We start from the raw sequence: 24,057 nt of genomic DNA on the forward strand, positions 1-24,057 counted from the left end.
ATGGCAATCTGTATATTATCAATAGGTTGGGAAGCTCTTAGACATGTACTACATCAAGAGTCCCTAAGGAACCTGTTAATCGGCATTTAGACTTTGAAGCTAGTACCAGGGACTTGAAAAATATAAACTATTCTTTTTAGGGCAAAGAGCATCAGTGAATCCACTCTTGCTTGAAAGAATACAGCGCTTAGCTAGGCCATGATAGAGCCTTATAGCAGGGGTGGCCAACGGTAGCTCGCCAGATATTTTTGCTTACAACTCCCATCAGCCCCAGCCAGCATGGCCAATGGCTGGGGCTGATGGGAGTTGTAGGCAAAAAAAACATCTGGAGAGTTACCGTTAGCCACCCCTGCCTTATAGAATGCTAAACCAAAGACCTGACAAAATAGAGACCAGGGCTACTTCAAGCTGCCATATAGAAGTGCCCCAGGCTCACTTATATGTTTTGCCTAAACTGGTTTCATTATTCTATACCCTATACCCAAGCTCCTTCCCTTTTAATATACCTTTACCGTGTTCTATCTTCGATTAAGTACTACCTCCCGTTTGTGAATGAGTGTCTCTCTCATTTTGTATGTTACTTTGTGTGTTAGTTTCTACCGCTGTGTTTTTTCTTTCTCCACATCACTAACGGATCATGGAGGAAGAGTTACATTTGTGAGTGTGTTTTGTTGTTTACTCATAGTTTCGTGTTTCCCCCTTTCCCATTGTCCTTGATCCTGTTGGGTTTCTGATGCAATTTCACTTCCTGTTGTCATGTTAATTAAGTGTTTGTATATGCATGCTGATGTTTAGCCAGTGAGTAGGTTGAGCCAGTGAGAATGTTTGCACTACTTCCCGCCAAGGCTAGGTGTCAATATGCATAGTGACCATTGAGGGAGAGCCCTAATAGGCTAATCCATATATTTGGGTGATGGTCTAAGGGAAACCATTTGGTCAGTTTTATTGCCCTTTGTGTTCAGCTCTTAGATGTCCATGCAGTTGAAGTTAGGACTCGAGACAGTCGAGATGTAGCCTAGAAGCTAGACAGGATATTGAATCCTTCTTTGTTTTCTAGAAATCCAAGTCATACCTTTTCCTCATTAGTAAAGTAAACTACTTTGTATCTTAAGCTAAACCATGTGCCTGGCTGTTATTCGTGGTTATCTCCACATGACTCTGCTGATAGTATATCTAAACCCCAACAGATCCTCATTCTTACATGTGATAAAATCGAAACACTGTGACGCATGCACTGTTTCTATTAGATGGGCGCTAACATCCTCCTAAAAAAACCTGACACTTTTTCTCAGCTTCCTCTTAAGACATTACAGGGTGAAACTTAAAGCAAAGAAAACATTCCAGAGAACCAGAGACATGAAGATGAGAAATTTTTGGTGTCTGCTCTTTGTTGTTTCTCTACCTGCAGGTATGCCTTTTAAAAAAGTCTGTTCTTTCTTTTTAATGTTAAATGTAGAATGGAGATCATTGCTTTCAACTGAAAACTTGTAAGGAGCCCTTCATAGAGAGCCCCCACCTGTCAGCCCCCAGAACCCTCGTTTACACCACAAGACCTGTGTTGACTGTAGTGGTTAGCCAAGAGTGTAGAAGATCCATCATCAAACCCCGACCTGGTCATGTTGCTCATTGTGTGTGTCAGTCTCTGTGTACAGGGATGTTGTTGGGAGGCTAAAATTGGGAGGAGGCCCCCACAGGGAATGCTTTGAGATCCTTGTGGGAAGGATTTCATTTCCTTTATGCTTTTATATCCCAACTTTCTGCTCAATGGGGGACCCAAAAACGACCAAACAGGAGGAATATAGAGCAGAACTTTCTCCTTCTTTCTCTGTCAAAAGATCTTGCTGCCAGCTCTAGGCTTTGGCCACCCTCAGGCTGAGAGCTGAAGGACAAGAGGGATTTGGGTCACATCTGCCTTATGTACCCGGACAGGAGAGAGACAAACTCTCAGCCCAGATGTTTCAGGCTGGCAGCCATCTCCCCACATCTCCCCTTCCTGCTGACAGAAGGATGGGTTAAAATTATAATATATTTCTTGTCTCAGGAAAAAAAGGCAGACTAAAAAGAAACTAAATAAATGAATGATATTTACAAATGATATTTACTTTAATCATTCACAAGGTGTCTTTTTTGCTGAAACTCAAAATAGATTGCAGTACAATAAGCATAATACTTATAGCCCACAAGATTAGAGAATGGTGCACTAAAAATTCTGTTAAATACAGCCATTAAAGCAGGTTTATAAACTAAGGAACAATGTGATGAATTATTACCTGCCACAGTTAGAGCGATAAAGCTCTTCTTAAAGCAGTAAAGCCACTGGGGGTTGGGGGAGAGGTATTTTTAAATTTCCTGCATTGTTCAAGGGGTTATCTGCATTGTGCAAGGAAGTCCCTTTCAATTCTATGATTCTATGGAAGCTGGCTTGCAAAATAAACAATGCAAAAGTAAACCCCAGCATAATATGCAGAGACCATAGAATTTCTGGTGATTTCTAGAGTGGACTGATGAAACTTGTTTTTTCTGGAAGTGATGTCACATCACCACCCAACAGTGATTTCCACCTCCCTCTTGCCAGCCGCCAGACCAGTTGTGGGAAATGAGAGCTGGGGGCTGGCAGATCCCCCAACCCCAGCAGGAACTTGGTCACCTTGACAAAAGTGCTGACAAGGTCAATCATGATGGCCCCCTACACTGCTTGGCCCCCTTTTCTCCTTCTCAGCGGAGCTCTGGTTAAAGCTAAACCGGACCTCATCTTGGAATAGAAAAAAAAGCCCTGAAGGGATAAAATGGGGGATATAAAGTTTAGCTCCACCTCCTATTCCAACTAGCTGTGGACAGAGTGTCCACATGCACTCTTCACCGACAGCCCACCACAGTTCATATTTGAAAGTGCTAATTCATTTGGTTCAGTTTACAAGAGAAATGCAAGTAAGCACCATGAGTCACATCTTAAATGAGCATAGCTTTATGTGAACTTTATCAATATTCTTGCTTAACAGATCTCAATAGTAAAGGATTCTCTGAGAATCCTCAGGGACTCTTCTGTGCGTCTCTCACAGGAATAAAACACAGCCTTGGTGATGGCTAGTAGGAGTGGATGGTCCTAAGTTCTTGAGTGCTCAGTGCCCAGTTTGGATAAGGAGACTGCAGCATACATGGAGTAGGGACTTCAGCCTTCCCAGCTTTCCCATCATTTTCCCAACCCGAAACAGTCCCATGGGTGCTTTGGGGGGGAACACAGATTTTCTGTGAGATACACGTGCATTTCCCCAACAGCCCAATAACCTCCAATGAAGTGCACTGCTCCCTGGCTATAGTGGATGGTATCAGAGGGGGGCTCTCTTCCAATGAGGTTTTTTTTAACGCTTTGCTGCTACTCCATTCCATTCTTCCTGTTACCGTTTGTGCCTCCCTAGTCCTTTTCAGCGCCATTTTCTTGCGTAGCCCACAGACAAATCCCATTATGAGAGAAAGGGATACGAGTCAATGTAGCTAGCAGTTATCCCATAACCTCCCCCAGAGAAAGTGGGCTCTCTAGCAGGGCTCTGGAGCACTTCTTAAAGAAGCAGGACACATCTAAAAGCATACGATGAAAGTTCAGTCTCTCTCCTGTGCTTGTGGAAGGTTCTTCTTAGAATAGAAAAACAAGTAAGTGCAGTGGTTTGGTGGGATTGGTCTCCAATGCTAATTTTGTGTCCTGAAGCAAGAGGCCTCTGTTGATCTTATAACTCTGACCAGGTGGGAACACAACTGTCAGTAGGAAAACACAGACTTCAAAGTTTTACTGATAAGAGTTAAACAGTTTATTGAAAGACTGATGGTAGGGCTGCCAAATCCAATTCAAGAAATATCTGGGGACTTTGGTGGTGGAGCCAGGAGACTTTGGGTGTGGACCCAGGAGACTTCGGGGGGTGGAGCCAGGAGCAAGATTGTGACTAGCATAATCGAACTCCAAAGGGAGTTCTGGCTATCACATTTAAAGGGACTGCACACCTTTTATATGCCTTCCCTCCATTGGAAATAATGGATGGGGCACCTTCTTTTGGGGCTCATAGAATTGGACCCCCTGGTCCAATCCCTTTGAAATTTGGAGGGTGTTTTCAGGAAAGGCATCAGATGCTATGCTGAAAATTTGGTGCCTCTACCTCAAAAAACAGCCCTACCAGAGGCTCCAGATACCCATGGATCAATTCTCCATTATACCATATGGGAATTGGTCTCCATAGAGAATAATGGAGTGCCTAGCAGACATCCTCCCCCACTCGCTTTCTGATGACCCTGAAACAGGCGGAGGGCCTCTAAACTGGGGGAGTTCGCCATACAGGGCAATCTTGGGAAGGCGGTGGTTTTCCATCCTAGAAATATGCCCTGCCCAGCGCAGCTGCGTCTTCAACAGCAGTGCCTCGATGCTTGTAACCTCCGCTCGCTTGAGGACTTCAGTGTTGGTCACAAAGTCACTCCAGTGGATGTTGAGGATGGTGCGAAGGCAGCGCTGATGAAAGCGCTCGAGGAGTCACAGGTGATGACGGTATAAAACCCACGATTCGGAGCCATAGATGAGGGTTGTCATCACAACCGCTTTGTAAACATTGATCTTTGTGCCTTTTTTCAGATGCTTGTTGCTCCACACTCTTTTGTGCAGTCGGCCAAATGCATGGTTTGCCTTTGCCAGCCTGTTGTCAATCTCCTTGTCGATCTTGGCATCTGAGGAGATGATGCACCCCAGGTAGCTGAACTGCTGGACTGTCTTCAGAACTGATTCACCCACAGTGATGCAGGGAGGGTGATAATCTTCCTGGGGTGCAGGCTGGTGGAGAACTTCTGTCTTCTTCAGACTAACTTCTAGGCCAAATAGCTTGGCAGCCTCTGCAAAGCAGGATGTCATATGCTGCAGAGCTGATACCAAGTGGGAGACGAGTGCAGCATCATCAGCAAACAGTAGCTCTCGGATGAGTTTTTCCATTGTCTTGGAGTGGGCCTTTAGTCGCCTCAGGTTGAACAGGCTGCCATCGGTGCGATAGCGGATGTAGACACCATCGTCATCATCTAGATCTACTGCGGCTCTTTGAAGGATCATGCTAAAGAAGATCGTAAAGAGAGTTGGCGCGAGAACACAGCCTTGCTTTACACCTGTGCCTATTGGGAAGGGCTCTGAGAGGTCGTTGCAGTGTCTGACTTGGCCTCGCTGGTCTTCGTGTAGCTGGATGATCATGCTGAGGAACCTAGAAATATGCCCTGCCCAGCGCTGAGGAACCTTGGGGGACATCCTAAACGTTCCAAGATTTGCCATAGGCCTTTCCTGCTAACGGTATCGAAAGCTTTGGTAAGGTCGACAAAAGTCACATACAGAGCCTTGTTCTGTTCCCTGCATTTCTCTTGGAGCTGCCTGAGAACAAATACCATGTCGGTGGTGCTCCTGTTAGCTCTGAAGCCGCACTGGCTCTCTGGGAGGAGTTCTTCTGCAATGGTGGGCACCAGTCTGTTCAGGAGTATTCTGGCAAGGATTTTGCCTGCGATGGAGAGCAGGGTTATCCCCCGGTAGTTGGAGCAGTCTGACTTTTCCCCTTTGTTCTTGTATAGGGTGATGATGATTGCATCGCGAAAGTCCTGTGGTAATTTGCCTTGTTCCCAGCAGGTGACAAGTACTTTGTGAAGTGAGCTATGTAGTGCTGTGCCCCCATGCTTCCAGATCTCTGGTGGAATTCCATCAACTCCTGCTGCCTTGCCACTTTTCAGTTACTTGATGGCTTTAACAGTCTCTTCTAGGGTGGGGATCTCATCCAACTCTGTTTTCACTGGTTGAAGTGGGGTGAGGTGGATTGCTGAATCTTGAACTACACGGTTGGCACTGAAGAGAACCTGAAAATACTCCGACCACCGGTTCAGTATGGATGCCTTGTCTGTGAGGAGCACTTGGCCGTCTGCACTACGCAAGGGATTCTGAGCCTGATATGATGGACCATATACTGCCTTCAGGGCTTCGTAGAACCCTCTTAAATCACCAGTGTCTGCACACAGCTGGGTTCTCTCTGCAAGCTTGGTCCACCAATCGTTCTGAATGTCTCGAAGCTTGCGCTGGAGGTTGCTACATGCAGCGCGAAAGGTTGCTTTTTTCCTAGGACAGGAGGGCTGAGCAAGATGTGCTTGGTAGGCAGATCTCTTTTTCGCCAGTAAATCTCGGATCTCTTGATTGTTCTCATCAAACCAGTCCTTGTTCTTCCTTATGGAGAACCCGAGGACTTCTTCAGAGATCTGCAGGACGGTAGTTTTTAGGTGTTCCCAGAGTGCTTCTGGAGAAGGGTCTGTGGGGCAACTGGGGTCCTCAATTCTTGACTGGAGTTTTTCCTGGAAGGCAGCTTTAACTTCGGCTGACTGGAGTCTGCCAACCTGAAACTTCCTCCGAGGGATACCTCCTCTCCTGGGTGTGGGTTTAAAGTGAAGACGGAGATTGCAGCGTACAAGACGATGATCCGTATGACATTCTGCACTGGGCATTACTCGGGTGTGTAAGACATCTCGAAGGTCTCTCTGGCGCACCAGAATGTAGTCGATAAGCTGCCAGTGCTTGGACCGTGGGTGCATCCAGGTTGTCTTCAGACTGTTCTTCTGCTGGAAGATAGTGTTGGTGATGGTGAGCTGGTGCTCCATGCAGAATTCTAGCAGGAGGCGCCCGTTGTCATTGCAGTTGCCAATGCCGTGTTTGCCAAGTACTCCTTTCCAGGCTTCCGAGCTCTGGCATTGAAGTCGCCAAGGATGATCACCTTGTCCTCTGTAGGGGTCTTCCGTACGAGGTTGTGTAGATCAACATAGAATTTGTTCTTTTCTGCGGGATCTGCTTGAAGGGTTGGGGCATACACACTGAAGAGTGTTGCATGCTGCTTGTTTTGAAGTGGGAGGCGCATGGACATGATGCGATCTGAGTGACCTGTTGGCAGGTTTTCGAGTTTGGAGGCAATGGAGTTTCTGACCATGAAGGCAACACCAGAAAGGCGGCTCTCAGCCTTTGACTTACCCGACCAGTAGAGGGTATAGCCAGCACCGTGTTCTTGAAGACTACCTTCCTCAGGGAAACGGACCTCACTGAGAGCTGCTATGTCGATATTCAACCTGAGAAGTTCGTGGGCAACTAGAGCAGAGCGTCGTTCAGGGCGACCACTGTCTACTGTGTCAAGCATGGTTCTGATGTTCCAACACGCAAGCTTTAGTCTTTGCACACTTTGTGAGGCAGGTGCATGCCTTTTCTTTGTTGTTATTTTTTGACCGCAAGTAAGGATGCCCGTTGACCGCGGCTAGCCAACTGGGGTGGGGGAGACGAGCTTTGTTTAGGCCACCTTTTCTAGGCCCCTCTCCGTGTGGAGCAGGCAGTGCTGTCCTTAGATAAGGCTGCTTGGTCGTTCAGGGTGCTGCCGAAAAATGCTTTCGTCTCCAGGTTAGCATCAGGCGACCAATACCCTGAACCGCCTACATGCAGGATCGGGACTGCGGCTTCCAGTGGCACCTTCCACCTGCCGTTTCGCCCCTTGCCCATCGCTGCAGGACTTGATGCGTTGTGGGTTGTGTATGTGGATATGCCCTTCAGGCCTGCGCAGAGGAATTTTTTAGGTGAAGCGCAGTGTGCGCGGTACTGGCTCCACCCTTTCACCTGGGGGTCATCTGCCATGGCCCAGTAAGCCGGGACGCCGGCAGCGAGTCCTCCAGGTGGTAGGTGTTACATTAACGAGCTCTATCTGCCCGGGTTTGATGTTAGAGTTTTCCTTCTCTTAGGCTGGCGAGGTTGGTGGGCCCAGCCTGCCCATCCGGTTATACCGCCGGACAATTCGGTCGCACCATGACGTAGCAAACTCTGTGAAAAACGGGGGGGACCAGCGAGAAGGTGTTGCTACGGATGCAGTAATGCAGGAGAGGCCATTGCAGTGACCATCTGCCAGGCATAGCCAGACAGTGACCACGCGGCGTTCACTACACCGGGAGAGGAGAGGCTATGTATTGCTCATACACTTTCCCTGGGGGGGTAGGATACCCAGAGGGAGCCCCCCCCCGCCCTACTGTGCACCAGTAGAGCCCTTCAAAATGTATATGAATATTATGCTGATTTTTAATTTATTTTTGGTTTTCATCTTGCTTAAGGGGACCAAATTAACACCTGAGACTGTCTGTCATCTTTTGTATAGAATCCTTCGGTGCAGAAAAGAAGGCTAAGGAAGTGATTGGAACGCTAGGAAAATCTGTAACTTTCCATCTGGAAACGTCACAACAATTTAGCTTAGTCTCCTGGCTTCAAGTGAAGAGAAACATCGTCAATATTGCTATACTGGAAACAGGTCAGTCCTGTTCCGTCAGGGTTCTGCACTCAAAGTTTGAGGAGCGACTAAATGCCTCTAGAGACTGCAGGGGTTTACAGATCACTGATCTACAACAAGATGACTCTGGAAACTACAGAGCTCAAATAAAGGATTATACAGAGGACTTCAGTCTGAAGATTTACAGTAAGTATTTGAACAGCAGCCTTGCCATTTTTCACTGTATGGAGGATTTTTCTCTTTCCTATGAGATTTCACAAAAAAAAAAAAATACTGTCAGAAATAATGTAGCGTCATCTACCCTAATGAATGCGCTAGCGGCTAGTATATTAGTCTATTATATGTTACAAGAAACATCCCAAATTGTTGTCCTGATTCAACCCATGTGGTTCTAGAGTGTTGAACCTAAAAAAATGAACCGTGTTTCTTGCTGGCAAAGATGTCTCTTTAGATCTACTCTGTCAAAAGGGTTGCAGCACTAGACTTGGAGTCAATTTTAACTTGATTTTCCTGCTTTTCAGTGACTCAGATGCAACTTCTGTAAACACTGCAGTAATCTTTGAGTATCTTTTCTATTACCACTTCCTCTACGCATCACCTCATCCTGTTAGGATCAGAGATCTGTGCACCTTAGATGAATTAGTATTGCCTGTTGAGTCTGCCCCTTGGTCCCTCAGATTGGCACATATAGGGCTGCCAAGTCTAACTCAGAAAATATCTAGGGATTTTTGGAGTGGAGCCAGGAGACTTTCACATTTCCTAAAATAAATAAAAACACAGCCCATACCCTACAATCTTAATTTTTCTCACCCACAGTAGCTGCATGTCCTTTCTCTCTCTCGCTCTCTCTCACACACACACACACAGAGTTAAATTGAGTTAAAATTTGGTTTTGGGTGGATTAAAAAAATAGTTATTCCCTTGGAAAGCTGAATTTCATATTAGGTGAAGGAAAAAACCCTGAAAATATTCGGTATTCCCGATTTTTTTAGGCTCCGTTTTACTCTATGGGCCATTTTAGTCAATGGCAAAACCCCATAGAGTATATTCTGTGAACTGGGGGGGGGGGGAGGGGGTTTGAAGTAGAGGCACCAAATTTGCTGTGTACCTTTTAGAGCCTCTCTCCAAAAGATCCCCCAAGTTTCAAAAAGATTGGACCAGGGAAAAATCCATTAATTTCAATAATGGGAAAAATGTCAAATCAGAGAATCTGACTATCACTTTAAAAATTGCCTTTGTAAAAAAGGCAAAACCACATAGAGAACAACCCATGGGTAGAGGTGAATGGGTTTTGAGGGAGAGGTACCAAATTTGCAGCATAACTACTGGAGGCTCTCCCCAAAAGAACTCCCAAGTTCCAAAGAGGACTGGGGTGGACTTGGAGCCCTCCTCCCCCCACCCCATTGAAACCAATGGCTGGGAAAGCTCCATTGCTTTCAACTATGGCGAAAAAATGAGTAAGGTCAAGTAAGAGAATCTCTTACCTACAAAATGGTGTTTTTTCAGTCAGAAGCAAAACCAGTGCAATGTGCCCAGCAGAGCCAATGCCACTATGCCATTGCCAAAAACAAAAACAAAAGAACCCCAACAGGACAAAGGTCAAATCAGGGAATCTCTGGCTGATAACAGACGGGCATTCCGGGGTGGCTTGGAGGCGGCCCAAATTGGGACTGCCCAAAACGAGCCGCCCCGGAGCCTCCCCATGCTCACCTACATGCCGTTCGCCTCTGGTCTGCGCGGCTGCCGGGCGCCTCCACACGGGAAGGCGACCCAGAAGCCGGATTCCTCTTTGTTCGCCCTTGGGGAGGAAGCGCTGATGCACACGAGCGCTCCAGCACTCTCCTTGGGTCCTTAAAAAAAAAAGACAACCCGGAAGCAGCTTGGGGCAGCTTGGCAGCTCCACACCGCCAAGCCACCTCACTTGTGCCCTTCCCCTTCCAGACGGTGGGGAGGCGACTACCGGCCGGCTCAAATATTTGCTACCACTTTCAAAGTGGTTGCTTTTCGAGCTGGGATCCCCTGCTGGGACCTGGGATCGGCAAGCCTACCACTCCTTGACCCCATTGATTCCACTTCTAGGTGAGTAGGCCCTACCCCTGAGTTCCAATCTGGATCAGACTTGTGCCTTACAGAGTTGACAACCCTGGAGTCCACAAGAATCATCCTGGCGGCAGAAAAAGAAGGGGGGCTTTTTCCTTGTGGAGGTCAGGGGAGGACAGGCTGAGCGCTTGTACTTCACAGATATCTCTTTCCCCTGCTCATACTCAAAACACAAAGCTTTGCATGCCTAATGATGCTTTGCCCCAGACCCCAATGTTTCTACTATCCAGGACCCACAGGAAGGAGATGACATTCTCACTGAAGACTCCCAAAGGAGCCTTTGACCTGTCCCTCTAACAGCTTCCAGGGTCCAAGAGGGGGAAGACATTAGGGATGGAGGGTTCATGCCTGACAATATGCATCTCCCACCCGTTTCCCTCCCCTTTTCTGCTAAAAGCTCTTTAGCCTTCACTCTAAAGACTACAAGAAACAAGCCTTCACTCAAAAGACCACCAAGCAGTGAGGGCCTGCACTATACTCTACTACAGGGGTGGCCAACGGTAGCTCTCCAGATGTTTTTTGCCTACAGCTCTCATCAGCCCCAGCCAGCCTGGCTAATGGCTGGGACTGATGGGACTTGTAGGCAAAAAACATCTGGAGAGCTACCATTGGCCACCCCTGCTCTACTATGGTCCTGCGCTGTCAGGGCCAAAGGGCAGTTCTCCATATCTCCATTTTTGGAAGGATCATCCTTTTCACAATACAAACTCCTTTTCACAGTGTTTGTGAGTCCAGCTGTGGGTCGCTCTAGGTTTGCTGAAAATTCTCCCCTCTCCTTTGAAAATGGTCTCATTCTGTGGGCTTACGGGTCACCCTTGTGCCATCAGAGGAATGGTCAGCGCCCAAGAAGGAGTAACTGGGAAATGCCCCCTATTGCACAAGACTGTTGATGTCAAGAGTTAGATTAAGAGTTTCCTATTGGCCCAGTTCTGAACCCCAGAAGTCGAAAGCCATATCACCAAGATTGTCTTATAGGTCAGGCTGCTTAACAGGAACCTCCTCACCTGGCCCTAAATCTCCAGCTACTCATCTATCCCCGGATGTGGAGAAAGTGCTTCGATACCCTTGTACTCTGTGGGAGAGTTTGAGAGGCCTGGGATGGGAGAATATGCTCCGCCACATTAAAACCGAATCCTGTTTTATAAACCCACTACTTTCTAGAACAGGAGTCCCCAACCACCGGGCCATGGACTAGTACTGGTCTGTGGCCTGCTAGCATCTGGGCAGAGTGAGGCAGAGGCACTGCACCTCCCCTGCCCTCTCAGGACCCAGGTGGACGAAAGAGGCAGCTTGGCCTTGCTCCAAGGCAGGGAGGCAGCCACAGAGTGAGGCAGAGCAGCTCCACCGCCCCTTCCGCCCACCTGGCACCCAATCAGCTCACCAGTGGTGGACTTAAAATGGGAAGAAGAGGCAGATTGGTCTTTTGCCACTTGGCCATCTAGTGGGGAGGCAGCAGAAACAGCCTCAGTCTCCCCCCGCCCATTTAAAGACCCCCCATGGGGGCAGGGATGGGGCACGGGTGGGGCAGCCTAGAGTGGCCAACCCCCCCCCCACACACACACACTGTGGCTAATAGCCACTGATGGACCTCTGCTCCATATTTTTATCTAACCCCCGCTTGAAGCTGGCTATGCTTGTAGTCGCCACCACCTCCGGCAGTGAATTCCACATGTTAATCACCCTTTGGGTGAAGAAGTACTTCCTTTTATCCGTTTTAACCTGACTGCTCTTCAGCACAAGCAAGAGTTTGAGTGCTCAGTGCTAGAGCTTGATGGCTTCTTTCTCAACACTCCCCACCCCCTTCCACCAGCTGTGAGTCGGCAACTGGGCCCCTGCTTATGGACAGGGAGCAGTCAGAATAACTGAGATGCTGGGTGAATTTTTGGGTGGAGAACATTTCTCTACAGACTCCTTTTATTTTATCCCTTACAAATACAGCACTGAGGAATAAGGTTTTAGAGAAGGATCCATATGCCGTGACACTGAGCAGCCTGGCTGCATTGACAGAGATGAAAAGCCAGTTTGGTGTAGTGTGGTTAAGAGCAGCAGACTCTAATCTGGAGAACCGGGTTCAGTTTCCCATTCCTCTGCATGAAGCCAGCTGGGTGACCTTGGACCAGTCACAGTTTTTTCAGAACTCTCTCTCAGACCTTTAAAAAAAGTCTAGCTCACTACTAAGATGGCGCTACAAGCTAGAACTTGTGGCTGTGAGACAGACTTTGGATCTCCTAGGTATTCTACACACTATACCATTTGATATTTAAATTTAAACATTTTATTGACAGGGTTCTCACCATGGGATGCAGTGTACTTTTGTGCACAGGGAATCTCGCATGTACGTTCTCCTCCACACAGAGAGGTGCATTCTATCATAACAAAAGGATTTTGTTTTGCTTTATGAATTTTTAACTGATTTTCAACTAAAGACAGCTCTCAAAGCAATTTATGCCACACTCTTAAGATTGCAAATTACTGAAAATGGTAAATGTAGAATAGATTATTATTATGACTTTTACTTAATATTTCACTGGAGATTACTTTTAATTGATGCAGAAGGTACAGGGGCCTTTCATACCCAATGGTATGGTGGCCAGTTTATTATTACAACTGTTGCCATCCAAAGTACAGATCACATTTTCAAGTTCATCAGAACTCTTCTAGTATGAGAAAGGCACTCTTTTCTGTGACACATGCACTGATTACTTTCTGGTAAACAGGTTTTCACAGCACTACCAAAACCTGCCAAACCTGGTTGACCTAAGACTTTGCAGCATGCCCAGTGTACTGCATGACCATTCCACTTTCAGCCTCAGAATAATTTGCTAAAACTGTTGTAGCTGGTGGGGGAGGAGAAATACAAAGTGAGCAGAGAAAATAGAAGATATTTTATCTGAGAAATCCCATTTCCCCCTCCCTGAAGTATTTTACACTTAGGATTAAAGTATTTTACAGCAATTTTCTGTAACAGAGGAGGCCCCACCAATTTTCCATGTCGCAAGCCTAAGCACAAACTTTCATTAGGCTGTGCTGTTCTCTCTCATTTTTCAGTCTTTAATCATCTCTCCAAATTGCCTTTCAGCCAATCAGGGCTTTTTTTGTAGCAGGAACTCGTTTGCATATTAGGCTACTCACCCCTAATGTAGCCAATCCTCCAAGAGCTTACAGGGCTCTTAGTACAGGGCCTACTGTAAGCACCAGGAAGACTGGCTGCATCAGGGGTGCGTTGCCTCATATGCAGAGGAGTTCCTGCTAAAAAAAAATCCCTGCAGCCAATTAATGTTCATTTGCATACAATGAGAGCAACCCTTAAGGACACCTACTCAGTATCTGACTCAGGTCTATTCAATGGGGTTTACTCCCAGGAAAGTATTCTTAGACTCGATTGTATGTCCCTTAACATCTACCCCCCTCCAGAAAATCTGTTGGAGAGTGATCTGGAAGTCCAATGTGAAACTAATACACTCGGTGATGGGAGTGACACGGTGCTGAACTGTTCTGCAGGCAAGTGGGGAGACGGAGTTCATTATAGCTGGACCTCAACGAGCAAGGGTAGAAATATCTCCTCACATGTTATCCACAGTCGCTTTCAAGATGGTGACACAAACTACACCTGCACAGCAGAGAATCCGGTCAGCAAGGCCTCCAGGACAATCTCTGTCAAGGAGCTCTGTGAAGGTAATAACGCACTCTTTCCTTGAAGGCCGCGGTTACACTCACCATTAAATCCATCCCTAACCCGTCGCTATTATACCCCGCAGCTTTTTTACAACGAAGAGTGATTCAATATTTGTATACAACTATAGCATACCTGTTTTTCTGTTAATCTAACGATACATAACTATGGATGTTCAATGAGAGAATGTACCTTCATTTCCAAACAAAGGACAAATTCATTAGATAGTAAAAAATGATGAGGATAGCAACAGATGAAAATGGCATTAGTTTCCATCATTTCCTTCTGCCTAGCAATCTAGTTAGAATGTTTAAGGAAGTCAGAAGGCACAGGAAAGAGATTAATCTGACACTGAAGCTTTCCAGTCATCAACATCTAATTGTTCCATTAGGTCTTTCTGTGTTACTATCAACTGTTGCTGGCTCAGTGGCTTGGAGAAGGCCCTTCTTCATTATGCAGTTATATAGTTCAGAGACTTTAATTTATAAAGGTTGAAGGTTTTTTTAAATTGTGCATTGAGTGAATAGAGTAGTAGAACAATTGCAGTCAATTTAAAAATATATATTCCCATTGAAATGAATGAAAAAAAATGTAATGCTGATTAAAAATAACGGTTGACTTTCTAAAATATATACATTAAGATTATGAATTAGTCTTTAGTAATCTTGTATAATGAGAGGGAAACTGATTTGATGCATATATGGTAGAATTGCCTGTTCCTTACCCATTACTGAGATTAAATTCAAAACAAAATTAGTTTCAGATGGGTAGCCATATTGGTCTGAAGATGCAGAACAATGTTTTAGTCCAGTGGCTCCTTTAAGACTAACAAAATTTTATTCTGGGTATAAGCTTTCTTAGTGTGCATGCACATTCTTAGTAATTAAAAGGGGGGGGGGGGACTAAATGAATGGTTGCAATAACAACGATCCAGAGGAGTTGCTGCAAAATAGTAGGGTCCAGTAGCATCTTTAAGACTAACAAATTTTGTTGTAGTGTAAGCTTTTAAGAAACACAGCTCTCTTCATCAGATGCATCTGGACCCTTTTCTGTTTTGCAATAACAAAGACAGCAAAACCATTGCAAAACTGCACAAGCACACCCTTCATTCTGAGGAGGAAGTGGCTGGAGATTCTGGGCAGGCCTGACGGTAAAGGAAGTTGTATTTTGAAAGGAGTTTCAGATTCTGTAATCAGACTCAAAGCAGAAGAAATTCTATACTATGGCAGCTGAATTCTGTGACTAACATAAATTGCATATTGCTTATATTAACATTGCCCTGATCTGGATGGCCCAGACTAGCCCACTGTTATCAGATCTCAGAAGCTAAGCAGGGCCAGCCTTGGTTAGTACTTGGATGGGAGATCACCATGGAAGTCCAGGGTTGTTATGGAAAGGCAGGCAAAGGCAAACCACCTCTGAATGTTTCTCTTGCCTTGAAAACCCACCAGAGGTCACCATAAGTTAGCAGCAACTTGACTGTACTTCCCAACAATGCCATATTGATGTAATTTCTACAACCAATCCCCAAGAGGGGTTAGAACGGATAAAAGGAGGTACTTCTTCACCCAAAGGGTGATTAACATGTGGAATTCACTGCCACAGGAGGTGGTGGTGGCTACAAGCATAGCCAGCTTCAAGAGGGGGTTAGATAACAATATGGAGCAGAGGTCCATCAGTGGCTATTAGCCACAGTGTGTGTGTGTATAAATTTTTGGCCACTGTGTGATACAGAGTGTTGGACTGGATGGGCCATTGGCCTGATCCAACATGGTTTCTCTTATGATCTTATGTTCTTATGTTCAAGACTCTGAAGGAGCTTCACCTTCCACTGAAACCATAATCCTCTGACCACTAGAAATTTTCTCAGTCCATTGGCTGGAGTCTTGAATTTTACCAGGCACAGTAAGACTCCCCTATCCCCATGGTGGACTCTTCACCCTCCATCTTTCCCCCCAGACAATGTGGGAGTGAAGAGGAGGCCTCACTCTGACTCAGAATTAGGAAGGAGAGGAGGTTCTGACACCCTGCTCCTCTTCCTTCCCTGGCCTGGCTCACTCTGACTTTCTCTCCCACTTTCTGAGAGCTCAGTCCCTTTCTATCTCCCTGGCTGGATGGGGTGCCTTCTTTTTTTAGGGTTGCCAACCTCCAGGTGAGGCCTGGAGATCTCCTGTTTTTACAACTGATTTCCAGCTGGCAGAGATCAGCTCCCCTGGAGGAAATGCAAAAGAACAGTGGCAGCACAATATATGAAATCCAAAAATACAACAATACAAACTATTGTGCACAAACAAACACTCTTAACTGGTGTATATAAAGTTCTATTATAATGAAATGAACAGCCTACAACAGTGGGCATACATTCATACAGTATAAATAGAAAACAACAGTCTCAAAACAATATACCAAGGAGGACCCCACACAGTCACTGAGTTTTCCAAAATGAGTACACAGACTCAAAAATAATGTTCCACAGGAGTCCCTCCGTTGTTTGTTGACTTCTGAAGGACAAATTCTAGCCTTCACGCAAACCCCGGATGTGATTGCGTTCCGCTGCTCCTGCAGCTTCCTCGTAAGTAAGTCAACTGAAAACTCCAGCCAAGTTCTTTCTCAAACGCCCATTTTGATATCTTAATTTGCGGCTTGAGAAATTAAGATATCAAAATGGGCGTTTGAGAAAGAACTTGGCTGGAGTTTTCAGTTGACTTACGAGGAAGCTGCAGGAGCAGCGGAACGCAATCAAATCCGGGGTTTGCGTGAAGGCTAGAATTTGTCCTTCAGAAGTCAACAAACAACGGAGGGACTTCTGTGGAACATTATTTTTGAGTCTGTGTACTCATTTTGGAAAACTCAGTGACTGTGTGGGGTCCTCCTTGGTATATTGTTTTGAGACTGTTGTTTTCTATTTATACTGTATGAATGTATGCCCACTGTTGTAGGCTGTTCATTTCATTATAATAGAACTTTATATACACCAGTTAAGAGTGTTTGTTTGTGCACAATAGTTTGTATTGTTGTATTTTTGGACCCCTGGAGGAAATGGCTGCTTTGAAAGGGGAACTCTATGGCACTGTATCATGCTGAGGCCCCTCCCCTCCCCAAACCTTGCTCTCTCCTTGATCCACCACCAAAGTCTCCAGGTATTTTCCAACACAGTCCTGGCAACCTTGTTTTAATGGGGTTTCTTGTCCCCACTCCCACCTGACTGGGATCCAATCCCCTTCTATCTGCTCCACCCAGGAGTTATAAAAGGAAAGGGAAACCTTCCCTGCCTCTTTCCTCACAGTCTCATTCCCTGCCCTACCCTTCTGCTCAGAGCTGCCTCTTACCCTCTCCCATCTTGGCCTTCCACAAGTCCAGGCTCAGCTTTGTCTTCTGACCATGTCCTCAACTGGGTCAGAGTGATGTGCCCAGGTGGTGCTGGCTGCTTCATCTCCTGGCTAGGGATGTCAGACACCCCAGTGGGAGCTCCAGACATGCCACTGGCAAGATCCACCTCTCTGCTACTGACCACCTGACCGGCAAGGAAGGAATTACTCCACCCAGGCGGAGGAATATTGGAAATTAAAGTGATATGCCTATGTGACCTGGAGGTGACAAAGGCATGTCAGGGGGGACACTTGGGTTTTGGGGCAAAAACTATGGTGGAAACTATTTCTACCATAGAATTTTTGCCCCAAAACCAGATTGTCCCACCAATGTCCCTGATGTGCCTACATGTCACTTTAAAAAGGTAAAGGTAGTCCCCTGTGCAAGCACCAGTCGTTTCTGACTCTGGGGTGATGTCGCATCATGATGTTTTCATGGCAGACTTTTTACGGGGTGGTTTGGCATTGCCTTCCCCAGTCATCTACGCTTTCCCCCCAGCATACTCATTTTACCCACCTTGGAAGAATGGAAGGCTGAGTCAACCTTGAGCCAGCTACCTGAATCCAGCTTCTGCTGGAATTGAACTCAGGTCATGAGCAGAGCTTGGACTGCAGTACTGCAACTTACCACTCTGCACCATGGGGCTCTTCTTCTGGGGTCACTGAAATGCCGGACATTCCTCCCTGCTTCCAGAAAGCACCCCCCACCAGCTGCTCAGAGAGACTTGGCAATCTTACTCCTAGCCCTCCTCGCAGGGATGATCCAAGCCTCCGGCTGTCTAAGGCTTATGCAGTCTGTCAAGTTTAGGCTGGGTGTCAGTTCCTGACAGATACCCACAATTGTTCCATTAAAGACTAGTTGCCTGTATTTAAGAAAAAAAGGAATAGTCACTCAAGATACTAGCTACTACCACTGCTCACAGATATTGCACATGTGTATATTATCAAAGAATGTATGCACCTCATTATGATTCCTGAGCAGATTGAGGGTCCAGGAACTTGGTTTGCTCTTGTGCTTTTTACCAGCACCTGAATATATAAAAACCAGCAGATGAAACTATTTCATGGCATGCACGGAGGTCTGAACAATCATCTGCTTATGTCCGCAGATCAAGCAGCTTTCAATGCTACAGCAGCAGAAGGATGAAATCTTAAGTGCAATTGAGCAGCTGATTTGAATTAAAACACCTAGTCGTTAAGTTATGTACAATATGGTTCGATAAGGAACTGAGAGTTTAAACAGAAGTGAAATTACTTGTTGTTTAGCAAAGGAAAGGAAAGGTCCCCTGTGCAAGCACCAGTCGTTTCCGACTCTGGGGTGACGTTGCTTTCACAACGTTTTCATGGCAGACTTTTTATGGGGTGGGTTGCCATTGCCTTCCCCAGTCTTTTACACTTTCCCCACAGCAAGCGAGGGACTCATTTTATTGACCTCAGAAGGATGGAAGGCTGAGGCAACCTTGGGCCAGCTACCTGAATCCAGCTTCCACTGGAATCGAATGCCAGTCGTGAGCAGAGAGTTCGGACCCACAGTACTGCAGTACTGCTGCTTTACCACTCTGTGCCACAGGGCTGCTACTTATTGTTTACTAGACTCTTAATATATGTCCTTTTTTTGTATGTTGATGTGTTAGTATGTTTGTGAAAGAGCACCTCATTTCGTTGCTCTCATTTTCTTTTTTTTGAGAACAATGACAATAAATTTATCTATCTATCTATAACGAGATAGCTGGAAAAAAGAATTGGTTCAATGGGAAGTCATAAATTACTCCTTGTTATATACCTCGTTTTAGAGACTGTTATTATTTAATCTCTCTGTGTGTCAAGTAGCAGCTGACATGGTGACCCCAGTGAGGGACTTTCAAGACAAGTGAGAAGCAGAGGCAGTTTGCTGTTACCTTGCCTTTCTTGGTGGTCTCCCTTCCATGTATTGCCCCTGCTTAGCTTCCCAGATCTGATGAGATTGGGCTATACCATTCCCCCTTCCCATACCTAGAGAGGGCAAAATCCCTTGTTAGGTTTCTATTTCTCAACTCAATGTATGTACGCTGCTTGTAGAAATGCAATATAAAATGCATAGCGATGTATTAAGGTGCAATTATTATCAAGATCAAATGCAACCAATGTTAAGGAAAACATCACCACAGAAACGTATTTGGCAAGCTAGTCATTAATTCAGTAACTCAACATTATATTATTTCTCTTTATAGGTAACACTGGGGTTTTCATGAGTAACCCACTTTCATATGTGCTTATGGGAGTTACAATTGCAGCACTGATTGTTGTGAAAGTGATAGTCAATGTGTTTGTTTCTGTGAGGTGTTTTTCTGGCACCAAGCAAAGAGATACCCCAAGAAGAAGAGGGGAGAGTGTGGCACTTGGGAGGAGCAGAAGGTGAGAGAGCTTCAACTGATCTGTTGTAATTTCCTTCAAGTCCACCTTTTCACAACCTCCATCTCCTTATTATTCGTTTTTAAAAAGGCCAATTCAGCTCCTGTTTCCCCTGTCCTTTTGGCCCCAAACATAGTTTCAATTTTAAGTTTTGCCAGAATTCTGATAATTCGAGCAAAACTGAAACTTTAGACAGAGAACGGAGCCAATGATGGACAGACCATCAAAGGCAAAGGAGAGATGTCCCACCAACATGGGGAGGGAACAGGAGTGAGGTTGGGCATGGGAGCACGAGAAGCCTGGCTTGGTGGCAAGGTGGGGGTGGGGGCGAGACAGGTCTGCACGTGACCATGGAAGTGGCCAGCTCATTGCAGGTGACCAGGAGAGGGAGCGGAAAGCCTGCGCCTGAGAGGCCGTTGATCCCCTCACACCCTCCCGCTGTCAGAGACTCTGCCAATGGCAGGCAGACAAGCAGGGAGTACAAAGTTCAGAAGTTCGCTGTCATAGACAGTGGCTGGAATGTGTGTCTGGGAGTGAGCAGCCCAGCAGCAGACCCCCCCCCCCCCCCGTCGAGAGACCCCCTGTGCTACCCTGACGGCCCCTGCCATGTGCACGGAACACCTCCCCTGGGGGCTGCAGAACTCAGAGTGCAAGTGCATCAGCCTCAGAACTCTGTTCACTTCATCAGCCCCCCCTTAGTGCCCTGCGCACAACAGCCCCGTGGGGTCGGGTAGGCTGTCAGCCCGGGCAGGCTGAGGGGCGGCACTCCCCTCCCCTGTCCAGCCACGTGGGGGGCAGCGTGGCAGCTCATAGACCATTCCCCCCCAAAAAACCCCAAGTCTGCTCACACTTCCAGGCATTCCCTCGAGGCCGCTGATGGGGGGTGGGTTGCCCAGGGAACATGCAGCAGATGCCAAGCAGGAGAGACAACAGAGGGGACAGCTCAGACTTTATTTTTCCGGAACAGAGTGTAACAGTCTCCCTGGCGCATGCTGGGCAGTCTTGCCATGGGAGGGGCTCCATTCAGAGTGGCGGGCAGAAACAGCTGAGGGAGTGGGGGGGCGGTGGAGCGACACACGCGGAAGCCTCTGTGTTGGAGTCCCACCTGCAAAACAGAGACAGAGATCAAGAGCACCTGCAGGGGGGGGCGGCTGGAAGAGCAGGCTATGTTTCAGCCAGGCACTCTCTTAAAGGGACAGTCTCTGACCCACCTCCCCGCAATGGAGCAACTGCCACACACACACACACCGTGCCCTGCCAGGGGTTGGGAAGTGGCAGAGTCTTTATGGCTGGGAGCTCTCCTGCAGAGCTTCCTGCCATGCGCTCCTCTCCCTAACAACTGAGTTGTGCGAGGCCAGAGCGGAAGTATTTCTAGGAGGGGGGAGACTGTGATTGGGTGCTGGGGAGGGGGCTTGTCAGCCCGAGGTGTGGGGGGATTGGTGAGGTAATCACGCCACTCCCTAAGGGGTTAGTGAGCTTCTGCAGCGGTGGAGGCGACCTTTGTTTTTGGTTTTCAACTGCTTTTTGCCTATGGGACGCGCTGCTATTTTTGCTGGCGTAACGTTGCGCCTCTCAGGGGGGGCGTGTTATGGGCCAAACTGCTCAGGAAGTGGCCTAAGCTTGGCTGCGCCCCCAACTCCACCCCCTCCTCTGCCTGAATACCGCGCTGCACCTCACTTCTGCCCATGCTCAGGCACAGCCCTCAGCCGCCGCTGCCCTCAGACGGAGCGGCACTCGGGCGGCCGCCCCCCACGTAACTCCTCTCCGCTGGGGTGGCGCTGGTCGTACATCGGTGCAAACCCTTCCTGCGACCACGTAGCGGCTCGTCTGCTCCCAAAAGACTTTCCACCCTCCCTCTCTGGATTGTGCTGTAAATCAACCTTTGCAAACTGCTTTTTTCCCCAAGACTGTTTATATGTGAAAGTTTGATTTCATAGGTTTTCTTTTGATATTACGGTATGTTTCTGTAACATCTTTATTTTGCAATGTTTGTTAGCACCTTCTTTGTCAAAGGTTAAAGACAACTGCTAGATTCAGAATCTTGTCACTTAATTACTTATCGGTAGCTAAGCTGAGTATACATATTACATCTATTCTGCAGTCGCTCCACTGGTTACTGATTGGTTTCCAGGTTCAGTTCAAGGTACAGGCTGTCACCTATAAAGCCCTTGTGGCCTTGGAACTGTATATATGCAGGACTGCCTTTCCTGCTATGGTCCACTGCAGTGGCTTTGTTCAGCTGAGCAAAGGATGCTGTGCATTCCCATAACTGTGCTCAACAGTCGAACTTGATGTTCAATGATATTCGAAGGTGTCAGTCAGATTTGAGCCAATTATTGCATCAGTTTAATTTATGCCAAACAGCTGTAAACGTCATCTGAGCAAGTCTGCATTGGATTTTTCTACAACTGCATATGTGCAATGACATTGCCAGTTCAAACCAACGAGCGGCCATTAATTAGCGTGATGAGGGACTTCTTAGATGAGTACTGAAAGGTTAGATTTTATTGAAATTCAGCAATTTCAGTAATTCAGCAACTGGTTTATCTGATTTGTGACTGATTTCTATTGCTGATTCAAACAATGGTCTGATGAGCACAACACTCACACAGCAAGGACAGGGAGGTGGTGGTGGAACTCCATCAGGCTGTGTGAGAACCCACTTGAAGGGAGAGGCCATGGCTCAGTGGTAGAGCATCTGCTTGGCATGCAGAAGGTCCCAGGTTCAGTCCCCAGCATCTCCGGTTAAAAGAACGAGGCAGTGAGTGATGTGAAAGATTTCTTCCTGAGATCCTGGACAGCCACTGCCAGTTTTGGTGGACAATACTGACCTCAATAGTCCTATGGTCTGATTCAGTATACAGCATCATCATGTCTTCATGCTGGAAAAGGCAAGGACAGGAAGTCTCCCACACTTCTATTCTCCCACAGAATGTGTAAAATGGAATTGTTCAAGATTTTAGAAATGGAAAAGGCTGTAGTAAATGGAATTGTTTGGGAGGGAGTCTTGTCTATTGCACAGTTTATTGTATATATTGTGTATTGTATTTATCTTCTACCTTGGAAACACACTTCCTGCATTATGGTATGTTATGTCTTATGCTGTTCTTGTGATGTTTCTAATGTTTGTATTCTGCCTTGAATCTTGAAAGTAAATAAAGCCTAACACCTCACAGAATCAGAAGATCCTTTCAGCTGATCTTTGAAAGCCCTGAACAGTAACGCTCCAGCTCTAGAGCTTTGGCACAAAGAACAACTGCATGAGGGTTAATAACTGGCTTCCATTCAAATGACAGATGTTCAATACCCCACTATACTTAGGAAAGGAGTTTTGGCTGGAACGGTTTCCAAGTAAGATGGAAGTCTGCCTGGATGTTTTCTTCCCCCCTCTCCACCTGTGGCTTCCTTAACGGCAGTCAGAAGACCTTTTAAATAATAATAATAATAATAATAATAATAATAATAATAATAATAATAATAATAATAATAATAATAATAATATTTAATTTGTATCCCGCCCTCCCTGCTGAAGCAGGCTCAGGACATTGGGTGGTCTCCATCGATCTGTAGCATTGGCAAGAAGGGTAGAGTCATTAAGATAAACTGGAGGGAAAGGCTTCACAAGTCCCTATTGTTACCCTAAGTGGTTGTGAGGATCTCCTGAGTTTGTTGGGGGAAATAGCTAGGAGACCCAAACAAGTGAGAGGGGGCAACAAGCAGGCTCTCCTAGGGTTGCCAAGTTCCCAGCTTCCCACGCGGAGCAATGACGTCACCCAGAAGTGACGTGATCAAAATGGCAGTGCCCGTGTGGGGGCCGCTCTAGGTGTTTCTGGGAAAACTCTATGGTTTTCCTGGATGCTCTAGCCACTTGGGAGGTAAAAATTCTATGATCCCTATGTGCCAACGCCTAGAGCAGCTCTGCATGAGCGCCACCATTTTGATGATGTCAATTCCGGGTGACGTCATCGTGTCAGCAACGTTGGGGGCGGTTTCCCCACCGGCCCAATGTGGGCCAGCGGGTTGGGAACCTCCCGGGCGGGGGAACCCCCGCCCGGACCTGGGACTTGGCAGCCCTAGGATCTCCACCTATGTTCACAAGAATTTTTCCTTCAGTAGAACTCTCAGATGAACCAGGCCTTAATTAATGAAATTGTTTTTATTAAAGAAAATTAAAAGAAATAAAAATCAAACTTATTAATTGGGAAAAAATTATAAACACTCATAC

The 24,057-nt window shown here is 46.6% G+C and overlaps 1 protein-coding gene across 2 annotated transcripts; it reads left to right on the forward strand.

Moving 5' to 3' along the window:
* Nucleotides 1-1,323: 1,323 nt before the first annotated feature.
* On the forward strand, nucleotides 1,324-19,874 carry LOC132587927 (SLAM family member 5-like). 2 transcript variants are annotated; one of them, XM_060260344.1, is made up of 4 exons: nucleotides 1,334-1,408; nucleotides 8,172-8,486; nucleotides 13,815-14,075; nucleotides 19,652-19,874. In XM_060260344.1, exons 1-4 carry the CDS (start codon nucleotides 1,357-1,359, stop codon nucleotides 19,837-19,839), a joined length of 816 nt encoding a protein of 271 aa, XP_060116327.1. In that variant the 5' UTR covers nucleotides 1,334-1,356; the 3' UTR covers nucleotides 19,840-19,874. The 2 variants fall into 2 exon arrangements, 1 of the variants encoding a protein (XP_060116327.1); XR_009556478.1 differs by lacking the exons at nucleotides 8,172-8,486; nucleotides 19,652-19,874 and having other exon boundaries at nucleotides 1,324-1,408; nucleotides 13,815-13,882.
* Nucleotides 19,875-24,057: the final 4,183 nt, after the last annotated feature.

This window comes from Heteronotia binoei, chromosome 1 (assembly GCF_032191835.1).
Source record: "Heteronotia binoei isolate CCM8104 ecotype False Entrance Well chromosome 1, APGP_CSIRO_Hbin_v1, whole genome shotgun sequence".
In the NCBI taxonomy this organism is placed as follows: domain Eukaryota; kingdom Metazoa; phylum Chordata; class Lepidosauria; order Squamata; family Gekkonidae; genus Heteronotia; species Heteronotia binoei.

What these genes read in the sequence shown, in the direction of transcription:
- LOC132587927 (XM_060260344.1), top strand. Translation starts at nt 1,357, where the DNA reads ATGAAGATGAGAAATTTTTGGTGTCTGCTCTTTGTTGTTTCTCTACCT. An exon ending in TGTTGTTTCTCTACCTGCAG is followed by an intron (nt 1,409 to 8,171) that starts GTATGCCTTTTA and finishes TCTTTTGTATAG; the next exon opens with AATCCTTCGGTGCAGAAAAG. An exon ending in CTTCAGTCTGAAGATTTACA is followed by an intron (nt 8,487 to 13,814) that starts GTAAGTATTTGA and finishes ACCCCCCTCCAG; the next exon opens with AAAATCTGTTGGAGAGTGAT.